The 11,303-nt window shown below is 43.9% G+C and overlaps 2 protein-coding genes and 1 non-coding gene across 4 annotated transcripts in view; 2 read left to right on the top strand and 1 right to left on the bottom strand.

Annotated features, from left to right (window-relative positions):
• The window catches only part of Wdr53 (WD repeat domain 53), a 9,181-nt gene extending 5,463 nt beyond the window's left edge, over window positions 1-3,718 (bottom strand). Inside the window, exon 1 of one of the 2 annotated variants that reach the window (XM_021185112.2) lies at window positions 3,666-3,718. In XM_021185112.2, coding sequence (XP_021040771.2) covers window positions 3,666-3,715 — 50 coding nt within the window. In that variant the 5' untranslated portion in view covers window positions 3,716-3,718. Of the gene's footprint in view, window positions 1-3,407 lie in introns of both variants that reach the window. The other variant, XM_021185113.1, reaches the window with a different exon arrangement.
• Window positions 3,719-3,836: 118 nt separating this feature from the next.
• Window positions 3,837-11,303, top strand: part of Fbxo45 (F-box protein 45) — a 16,061-nt gene continuing 8,594 nt past the window's right edge. Inside the window, exon 1 of the mRNA XM_021184909.1 lies at window positions 3,837-4,439. Within this exon, the coding sequence (XP_021040568.1) occupies window positions 4,122-4,439 (318 nt within the window). The 5' untranslated portion in view covers window positions 3,837-4,121. The remainder of the gene's footprint in view (window positions 4,440-11,303) is intronic.
• On the top strand, window positions 7,106-7,248 carry LOC115029655. Its single transcript, XR_003835216.1, has one exon. It is a non-coding gene; the product is annotated as a small nucleolar RNA SNORA79 (small nucleolar RNA).

Raw genomic sequence — 11,303 nt, 5'->3', positions numbered from 1 at the left:
GTTTTTCAAGACAGGGTTTCTCTGTATAGCCCTGGCTGTCCTGGAACTCATTCTGTAGACCAGGCTGGCCTTGAACTCAAAAAGCAGCCTGCCTCTGCCTCCCCAGTGCACCACCACTGCCCGGCTGAGTACTATCAATGAGTCTATTTTTAAAAAGTTCAGAAAGCCTCAAAAAAAGTATATACTCATTTGGGGCCACAGAGGTGGCTCAGTGCTTAGGAGAACTGGACGAGTTGCTATTCAGAGGATTGGCTTTGGTTCCCACTACCCACGTGCTAGCTCACAGCCAGCAAATAACTTCAGTCCCTGGAAATCCAGGGCTTTCTTTGGATCTCGGAGGGTACCAGGTATGCACATGGTTGTAGGGAGTGGTTCTGATGCTCTGATCGGGAATCCGAATGTGAACCCTGAAGGTCCTGTTCCCCTATTGGTTCTTGATCAATCAATAAAGATACTGTGCCCAATGAGCTGGGTGAAATAGGCAGGACTTCCAGTTTTTCCTAAGGCAGGCTAGTAGACTCAAGAAAGAAAAAAGATTCACTATGCTTTAGAGGAAGAAAGAGCCATTAGTCATAAGAGATCTAGGATGGAGTGGCCATTGACCACTTCCCAGATTGGGCCTGGGGTAGCAGGCAGGAGATTAGAGACCAACTGAGTGGAGGGCAGATTTAGGATGCTGAGCTGGGAGTGAAAAGAAGGGTGTGATGGCTGAGGAAGGCATAAAAGAGCCTGGTCATTGAGCTTAAGCACATCAAAGATAAGCTAATGTGTGTATGTGTGTTTTCCATCTCCAGATTTGAGAGAACCTGGGTGGGGCTAGTATCAGAGTCCGGGCAGGGTAGTAGGAACTACACACTACACATGGTACACATGCATACATGTGTATATAATAGAGTATTTACTCATACACGTCAAGTAAGTAACCAAAACATCCTTATTAGATAAAATAAATATTCAGTGAGGCTTTTTCTGTAGCTAGTCAACATTTATCATGCATAATATTTACCAGTGATCCACCTAAAGCCTTCAAAATTATTTGTTTACTTGGTCTACAAAAGACCTTCATCAAAAGTGTTAAACATGTGCACACCTGTAATACTAGCACTTGGGAGGCTGAGGCAGAAAGATTTCAAGTTCTGGGCTACTCTGGGCTACATATGAGACCCTCAGGGAAAAAAGGGGAGGGGATATCAAACAGAGTGCTATGGCAGAATGGGGGAAAGGTACTTAAATATGTGCTAAGTCAGAACAACTTAGAAACTCCTTGTTTGCAAGCCGCTGTTCTTGATTTTCTACACTGGGACCAAACAGCCTAGTATAAATGTGTTGATGCCAACATTACCTCCCTCGTCTACCAGGTCACTAAGCTTGTCTTTTCCTGTATAGTTGCCTAAAGGGTCAAACATGGAATTACTCATATCCTACTATGAATTAGTTTAATTAGATAATAGATTCATTTCCTCCAACTCCTAATGAGATCATGGAGTGCTTAAGAGCAAAGCAGTGTATGTATGCTAAGAGCATTTTTTAAAGGGTGGAATGCCACAGGCGACAGTTCTGAGCAGGTGGAATGGATAATTCCCGTGGGGGAAGGGCAAGGTGAGGTTCATGAAAAGCAGGTTCATAGCAAGAGAGTGACAAAGGCTATCTAGAATCCTACCTTGAAACTGTCCTGACTCTAGCTGGGTGATGACATGCCAATAAAAGTCATGGAAATAACCGGGGTAAAGACATAACAGAATGAAGCTAGGCAGTGGGGCATGCCTTTTAATCCTAGCTCTCAGGAGACAGAGGCAGGCGGATATCTGTGAGTTCAAGACCAGCCTGGTCTACATATCAAGGTCCAGGTTACTTAGGGTTACACAGAAAAATCCAGTCTTGAAAAACAAGCACCCCACCACCACCCCCAAAACCAGAGATCGCAGAATGATACCATTAGATATCTCAGAGACTTGTCTTAAGAGAGGCAAGATAAAGGATAAAGGATCTGATAACTGCATTATCTCTACCTTTATGATTGTTTTCAGTCATACCTTTATTCATGAATTTCTACTGTCTATGTGTACAAGCCTGGGGGATAGGGGAGCAAGCGAGTGTGAGCAGAAACTGTCTGAATCTGTCTTCTTGCCCAGTTTGGCCCCAGCCTCATGGCTCATGTGATCCTCTCACCTGAGGCTCCCAAGTAGCTGGAGCTATAGACTCTTTGTACCATGGTGCTTTGCCCATGCCTTTCAATCTAACCATTCTCTATAGTTCTTTACTTTCTTTTCAGAGCCACAGAATTTAAAGGAAATGTAACTGTCATTCAGACAAAATTTGGTTCAACATTCAGGAGCCATGAAGAGAGAGGCCATTATTATAATGTGTGAGTCAACACTCCTTCATAGCTTTGGACTAAAGTTAGTCCTGATGTGGAGAAACTAAGTAACAACCAAAACAACCAGAAGACTGTGGCATTAGCATGAACACAACAGACAAGAATTTGGGTTACTTGGTGCAAGACATCTTGAGGAAGGGATTAGCAAATCATAAGCATGTAATTATACCAGGGTAGGGAAGCAGCTGCTGTTCATTTGTTTTTACTAAAAACCAGGAAGTTAATTACACATAGGTGGATCTCAGGCAAGGTTTACTACATAAAAATTGCATGACACTGGACTTGACGCCTGAGTCTGTGAGCCCTATTATTATAATAATCACTTCATAGAGCTGCCTTGAGAATTATAAAAAAAAAAAAAAAGTCAGATTAAAAGATCTCATCAATGCCTGGCTCACACTGTAGTTCTTTTACTTTATTTTATGTGTATAGCATGTATGTTGTACAGCTCAGTCATTCCTGAAGCCAGAAGAGGGTTTGGCTCCCCTTGAACTTAAGCTACAACTCAGGTTAAGCCTTGAGCACCCATATGGGTGCTAGGAACGAACCTAGGTCCTCTACAAGAGCAGCAAGTGCTCTTAACTGCTCAGCCATCACTCCAGTCTCTATTATTCTTTTTCTAAATGCTCTTTAAAATAGCATAACTAAATAATGCTAGGTTCTTTTCCTCCCAGGAAATCATCTTTATGCATCCACCTTACCTCATTCTAGAGATTAACAAATTACCAAACAAAACAAAACCCAACAACAACACGTTTTTCTTAATCTTTTTACTATGAGATGGAACTGAACACACTATATTTTGTCCAAAAAGATTGTGACACTTAGTATTCAAATGACACTTTGAGATTACCTACACGTGTTTATTTAATCTCAAATATAATAAAACCTGCGTATTTACGAGGGTTGCTCAGGTTTAGCCACCTTACTTTGAGAATGGGTTCTGGTGAGTCCCCTACGGCTCTAGCCAGGAAAAGAAGATGTCAATTTCTCAAGGTAAAAAAATAAAATATAATAAAATGGATCTAACCTGACCACGACAAGAGGTCCTCAACTGCGCAAAGGGAAAGGAAATTGATCCAAGCGACCTGAAGGTGAAGGATCTAAGAATTGGCTAGCAAAAAAGGGAAGTGTTGTGAACAAAGTTGGAGAGGGAGCAGAAAGCAAGTGAGACGGGAAACTCCGTAGGAAGAGAGGCCAAGGAAAGCCGACTCAAGGCCATTAGAGGAAAAACAGAAAAAAAGCACTTGCGAACAGATCCGAACCCCGCTGGCCAACAGCCTCATACCTGGGCTTCCCGTTCCCGGTGGCGCTGAGCGATGACCTCACACGCAGCATCCAATCCCATCAAGCCTTAGGGAGCGAGGCGCCTCTGCCGAACAGTCACTTCCGGGCAGAGAGGCGCGGCGGGCGAGCTGGGCGTGCGCCTTTGCTTCTTGCCCTCAACTCGCATGGCGTATCCCGGGGCGCGTCGCGGGCAGGCCGGGCGAGGCGGGCGGTTCCGGCGCCCGCGCTGAGCGGCTCCGAGGGGCGGGAACCCGAGCGGCTCGCGCCATCTGCCCTCAGTGAGGCGGGGCGCGCAGCGGACGCCCCGGGGCAGGGGCGGGAGCGGTGGAGGCGCGAGCGGCTGGCGCTGAAAGGGACGGTGAGCGAGCCGCTCGCGGCTGTAGGCGAGGCTTGGCCTCCCGCGCCGAGACGGGGCGCAGCGGCAGCGGCGGCGGCCCTCGGGCCGGCTGGTGAGGCGATGGCGGCGCCGGGCCCGGGGGCTGGGGCAGCCTCGGGCGGCGCTAGTGGTGGCGGCGCCGGTGCCGGCGGCGGCGCCAGCGCGGGCTCGGGGTCCTCCGGGGTCGGCGGCCGGTTGCCCAGTCGGGTGTTGGAGTTGGTGTTCTCCTACCTGGAGCTGTCCGAGCTGCGGAGCTGCGCCCTGGTTTGCAAGCACTGGTACCGCTGCCTCCACGGCGACGAGAACAGCGAGGTGTGGCGGAGCCTGTGCGCCCGCAGCCTAGCAGAAGAGGCTCTGCGCACGGACATCCTCTGCAACCTGCCCAGCTACAAGGCCAAGGTGAGGGAATCCCGGGGCCACGTCGAAGCTCCGCTCCTCTCCCGCCCGCCGCTCTCGGGGTTTATCTTCAAAGCTTGAGTCAGAGGTTTCACCTCAGCATCCCGCCTTCCCACGGCTTCAGCCAGTCAGTACCACTCTCACCCCTCCTCTCCATAACGATCTTTTCTTTGGATTGAAGTTCTGCTTCGTAATCCACCTCACTTTTTAAAATATTAGGTGGTTTCCCATCATTGATTTTCAGCAGTCCTTCTACTTTCGACAGTCTTTGCTCTTAAAGACAGATCACCAGCCGATACTCATAAGCATATATTTTTTTCTGGCCTCCAAATAGACTTTAAGGCATTAGTTCGTCGATGTTGCTTTAAGATGGGTCTAGTTGCTGGGATCTTTTGCGTTCACCACCCCTTTTCCTAGCTCTGATTAATAAGCACATTATTTTCATTATTTTCACCCACGTTGTCTTAGGGCCACAATATTTCACGATTCCAAGTGATGATAAGAGTAGGCATCCTGCTAATTAACTTGTAAGAAAGAGACTTTAATATTACTTCCTCTCATTGGCACCGTATAACTCATCACACTGTCTTGTTCTGCTGTGATTGATAACTTTTTCGTAGTTCTACTCAGGTGATGGCTCTTCTGGCATCTAATATGTTGATTCCTGTTTTGCTGGTTTTGTTGTTGTTGTTGTTCTCGTTCTCACTTCTTGTGCTTTCATAACAAAATTAAAATTCTAACAAACAGGTCATGGCAAGACCAAGTATTCTCCAGCCCCAACAAACAAACAAAAGACCTTGGGTTAAGCTCAGGTAGATAGATGGTCGCTCTTCAGGATAGCAGTCATCAAAGGCATATGAAGCCCGTGTGATGGTGCATTCCTTTAATCCCTGCACTCCACAGGCAGGTGCGTCTCTGAGTTCAAGGCCAGCTTGGTCTGCCTAGTGAGTTCTAGGACCGCCAGGGCTGTATAAAATGAGAGATGATAAAGTGTGACCTGGAATGTTGTAAACATTTTTTTTAATGCTATATTGTCAGTGAGTATCAGTGAGTAAGTCATTTTTAAATGTGAAATAGATCCACTATTTCTTTTAATATACATGTATTATTGTAAATAGGTGTATACACTTATGTCTGTCTTTGGAGACAGGGTCTCACTGGGTAGTTCAGGTTGGTCTCCAACTTGCCAACTTTCTGTCTGTTCCTTCAGAGTGTGGGATTATAAGATGGGTCACAGCTACTGGTATATTCTTGTATATTAAAACAAGAGAAGGAACACTGCTGTTGAATATGTCAGCTATCAGATAGTCTTTCTGTTTTTCTGAGACAGGGTCACGATATTCAGCTCACAAGTTCTGAGTCTAAAAGTGCCACCACTCCTGGCCAAAAAAAAAAGTGCATTTTTGTATTTATTTTTGTATTTGATAAAAATACACGTGGGCGCACACACACACACACACACGTGAAGAATACCAGTGCCCACAGAGTCTAGAATAGAGTGCCAACTCCTGTAGCTGGGAGTTACAGATACATGTGACCCCCTGCAACATATAACCCCCCCCCCCAACACTGGGATTGAATTCTGGTACTCTGGAAAATCAGGGAGCACTCCTAACTGCAGCCTAAATTGATATTAGTTTTGTGTATTTCCAGAGAGATTTTAGTTTTAAGTCTCTTAACACCTCATTTAACTTTCTGCTATATGTACTGCAGCTACAAGGTAGGCTGGTACTTACCCTGGGTTCTTTTAGGGGACTATTTTGAAGATGGAAGATTAATTTAGGAGGACTCAGAAAGCTAGAAGTCTTTTTTTTTTTTTTTTTTTTTTTTTTTTTTTTTCAAGACAGGGTTTCTCTGTGTAGTCCTGGCTGTCCTGGAACTCACTCTATAGACCAGGCTGGCCTCAAACTCAGAAATCCGCCTGCCTCTGCCTCCCAAGTGCTGGGATTAAAAGCGTGCACCACCACCGCTCAGCTAAGAATGCAAAATCTTACCAACACTTTGCCTTAGGGGGATTACAGAGTAGTGGAGTGCGTGTGTGTTTGTTTGTGTGTGTGCCTGCCTGCGTGCCCGTGTTTCTTTTTGTTTTTGTTTTTGTTTTGTTTGTTTGTTTGTTTTTAGTACTGAGGATTGAATACATGCTAGCTACGCCCCCAGCCTGGAGGAACATCTATGAATCTGATCACTGCAGTTGTAAAACTGTATCTGGTAGATATTATGAATGAGAGCTGCATGCTATTCTGAGAGTCAGTGGTGGAGGCTTTAACTAGGTACGGAGGTCAGGACGAGACTCTCTCATAAGACACAGCACGTAAGCTCAGTGACCCCTCAAAGTGCTCCTCCAAGAGGAGCAAGAAGAGCCTCTGAGGAGGGAGTCTGGCTTGTGTGAGAAACAAGAAGACTGTCAGCAGCTGCAGAGCGTACAGGCCATGCTGGTTTGAGTAAGGTGAAAGGACTGGGACATGCACACTCCAGTGAAGCCTTTCCAGTTGGAAGCCAGGACAAAGGCTATGGGGAGTAGTGGCACGGTCAGTTTGTGGGTTAGTTTCGCTCCACTATGGAGAACAGGTTGGAGTTTGATTTTAGAAATGTGGTCGATCCATTAGAGAGTATGTAGTGAAGGAGATGGAGAAAAATGGACAAGCTTAGGGAACAGAAGCTGCAGAATTTGATGACCGTTCCTCCTATTGCCTTTAGATATGGCACTAGGATTTTAGGTCATCATAAATTAAAATTGATTTTTTTCACTCAGAGAATATTAAGATACTGGGATTATCTATGTATTCTCTGAAATTTGCGGGATCAAACAGTTTTGGGGGTTTTTGTTTTAAAGACTCTGTAGAATTTGGCAGTAGTTTTGAACTAGAACTGAGGAAGAAGGAGGAGCTAAGGATGACTTGTAGATAGTATTTGGCTTACATAATCTAAGTATCACTTGAGGGAGAGTTTGAAGGAAAATGACAGCAAGTTCACTTGTGGAAGAGCAGAATTCATAGTGCTTTTGAGATATTCACCATATTTCAGATAGGCAGCTTCTGGTAGCCAAGGATTAGAGGCAGTCTAGGCTCAAGATAGGAATTTCTAGTTGGATTGAATGAAGGGAAATACGATTGCAAAGGTGTCCGGGAACTAGCTATATTATGGAAGAAGGCCTTTTGAAAGTCTTTGATATATTCTTTGGGCTTTATTCTGCAATTGGAAAAACCATACAAGTTTGAACAGAAGAACAGTGAAGTAAAACTGTGCTTTAAAAAGATTAGGCCATGAGATACAGAGGGCACATAGAGGAAAGACACGACTGGAGTTGCTGTCCCAGAGAACAACTTCACATAGGTGACTGCTGACATCCAGTGGGATTAGGGAAGGTGGATGCAGCAGAACTCCCAAGGAGTCTGGGCAACCAAAGGCTGAGGGTAAAAAGTGTCTGGTTGATTCATTTTGTTCTCTTCCTTCCCATCCCTACCTTTTATCTCCTCCTTCCATGCTGTGGCAAAGCCTGATCTATGCTTAGCACTCACTCTGCCATTGAGCGACATAATTTTTTTTTAGATTTTATTTATTTATCTCATATATATGATGAGTCACTGTAGCTGTCCTCAGACACAGCAGAAGAGGGCATCAGATCCCATTACAGATGGTTGTGAGCCACCATGTGGCTGCTGGGAATTGAACTCATGACCTTTGGAAGAGCAGTCACTGCTTTTAACCACTGAGCCATCTCTCCAGCTCCTGAATTTTTTTTTTTTATAACTCAACTTTACTTATTTCCAAGTAGCACTTATCCCAGATATTTTATATCTAATTATACCCTAACTTTCAGACTTATATCCTGAGCTAAGCTTTTTGTTTGTTTGTTTGTTTGTTTTTAGAAGCAGAATTTCAGTTTGTTGAGAAAGGGTGGGTACTCTGGAGAGTGAGGGTGGGCCAGGTAGCTGAGGGGAAAGTGTGTGCTGGGCTAGGTCTTCATGCTGTTGAAATAAAAAATCTAGGTTCTTCAGAAATAAACTATGATGTAGCCCTGGCTGTCCTGGAACTTGCTCCATAAGCCAGAATAACCTCGAACTCAAAGACCCAACGTTCTTTGCCTCCTGAGTTCTGGGATTAAAGGTCCACTTGGCCTTTAAAATTTATTAATTGGGTATTTTTTTCATTTCATATGAATATTTCAGTATTTGTTCTAAAATCGATCCATAACATAATCATGATACTGTCATCTCTAAAATGAAACTGACAGTAATTTCTTAATACAAGTTGTCTTATAAATGTGAAATATTATAGTTTAATTTATAGTTTATTTAATCAGTATATGTTCCTTTGACAAGGAGTCTCTAAGTCTTGTAAGGCTTAGTATACAGTATATACAGTGTACAGATTGATTGCATCCGCCACCTCCTGCTCCTTCAGTTTATTGGTTACCATCTACGTACATTCCTTAATGTTTGCTCCGGTTGTTCTTTTCTCCTTCCTGTTCCTGTAGGTGCTACAGTGTAAAGAAAGCACTGACCAATTGAGATTACAGTAGATTTTTGTTTAGTTAGTTGGTTGGTTGGTTGATTAGCTGGTAGGTTTTTTTACAAAATACTTTTTAATAAAATCATGTGCTTAGAGGTGTGGTAGGAAACAAGATCCTTATACTTGTGTGTGATGATAGTGAATGGGAATTCAGGAGAGAGGAATGATGGGGAATGGGTGGTCCTGTCAAAGAATACCCTCATGGAGGTGGCAAGAGAAGGCAAGGAGAGGACGCAGCTAGGGCACCAGGAGCCGGGCAGGCAGGTCGGAAGGAAGTGCGGCAGCCTGCTCTGGAAGGCTCTGAAGCCAAGCAGAGCTAGCAGTTGCTGTAGTGCTGTGTGTAGAGCTATCAAAAGTCTTTAGCTGGCGCGAGAGTCAATGGAAATACTGTTTTAGAAAGCTCTGGAAAGAGTTTAATGTTAAGGACGGAGTTTGTAGACTTCTAGGGGTCAGAGGAAGGGGGTCACTATAAATGAATGTGGTAGAGTCAGTTCAGCAAAATAGGAAGCTGGAGTAGGAGGTTAAGGAAGAGGTTATCTCTGGGGCAAAGGGAAATGAGAGGAAAAAGCACCTGGAACTTTAAGAGTAGGAACAGGCAACGAGGAGATAGGAGTGTAACCATCCTGAGGACGCAGGTCTCTTCCTGTCATTCTCTTTCTCTTCTTTTTTATGATTTATTGATTTTATGTATGTGAGCACACTGTAGCTGTCTTCAGACACACCAGAAGAGACATCAGATTCCATTCCAGATGGTGTGAGCCACCATGTGGTTGCTGGGAATTGAACTCAGGAAGAGCAGTTGGTGCTCTCAACCACTGAGCCATCTCTCCAGGTCCCCTCTTCATGTCATTCTTTTGATTTAGAAAATACTTGTTTATGGATATTTTTCTGCCTTGTTTACTTTTATGATTGCCCACACCAACAGCATTGACTGCTCTTCCAGAGGTCCTGAGTTCAATTCCCAGCAACCACATGGTGACTGACAACCATCTGTAATGGGCTCTGATGCCCTCTTCTGGTGTGTCTGAAGACAGTAACAGTGTACTCACATACATAAAATAAATAAATCCCTTTTTTAAAAAAAACTTTTAATTAAAAAAATATATCAAAAGAATTTATGAAAAGCCAGCTAATCTATCCTCTTGATAGCTGCTCCTTTAAGTCCTCTGGTTGAATTTGTTTTATTTTATTTATTTCTTTTTTTCTTTTTCTTTTTTTTTTTTTTTTTCTTTTTGCAACAGAGTTTCTCTGTGTAGCCCTGGCTGTCCTAGAACTCACTCTGTAGACCAGGTTGGCCTGGAACTCAGAGATTTGCCTACCTTTGCTTGCCTCCAGGGATTAAAGTCATGCACCACCAGTGCCTGCCTTCTTCTGGTTGGTTGAGTGCTGTGTAGGGGATGTGGCTTGGAACAAAAAGAGTGGTGATGTCAGTGTGTGAGTAATACCTAGTGAGGAAACCAAGGAGCCGAGGGAGATTGTGGTCAGTAAAATCTTTGCTTCATTTTAGAACTGCTGTGACTAAGATCTTTATATAATATTTAATATAAAACACACACATATATTTTCCTCTTGCATATGCTGGGCCAGAACACTTCCAGTGAGCTCAGCCCTGACATAGCCCAGGCTGGCCTCAAACTTGGTATGTAACTATGGATAACCTTGAACTTCAGCTCCTCCTGCCTCTTCTTCCCCAGCAGTGATTACAGCATGTCCCACACGAGGCTATAATTCTTGTTTTTAATCACAGAATTGACAACGTGGAAACTGCATTACATAAAAGGAAAGAAAGTAGTGTGCTGAATTTCCATATGCTGTCCACACCAAGCTGTACCATTGACTTAGGACAGATCTGGCTTCATGCTTGCTCCATTCTGCCTCTAGCTGTTTCAAAGCAATTACCATTTATAGTTATTTTATGCATAAACATTTTAGTAATATCTGTAAAGTGCAATGATAGTTGCGTGTACATTTTGATGTTTTAAGTTTACTTGTAGAAGTTGTACTAAGTTCCTTCTTTTTTTGTTTTGTTTTGTTTTCTTTTTTTATTAGATATTTTCTTCATTTACATTTCAAATGTTATCATCATCTTTCCTAGTTTCCCCTCTGAAAATCTCCTATACCTACCTTCTACCCCCCACCCCACCCCCATTTCCTCTTTTTTTGGACAGGAACAAGTGTCCCTTGTTCATTGTAACCTGGCTTAAATGATCTAGATCTAGTAGTTAGGTATGTGGTACCATGCCTAGTGCTAGCTGGGAGGTTTTTTTTTTTTTTTTTTTTTTTGGCTTTTCGAGACAGGGTTTCTCTGTGTAGCCCTGGCTGTCCTGGAGCTCACTCTGTAGACCAGGCTGGCCT

The sequence above is a fragment of the Mus caroli genome, chromosome 16 (genome assembly GCF_900094665.2).
Source record: "Mus caroli chromosome 16, CAROLI_EIJ_v1.1, whole genome shotgun sequence".
Classification (NCBI taxonomy): domain Eukaryota; kingdom Metazoa; phylum Chordata; class Mammalia; order Rodentia; family Muridae; genus Mus; species Mus caroli.
Note: the sequence above shows the minus strand (reverse complement) of the source record. Positions and strands in the feature narration are given on the sequence as shown.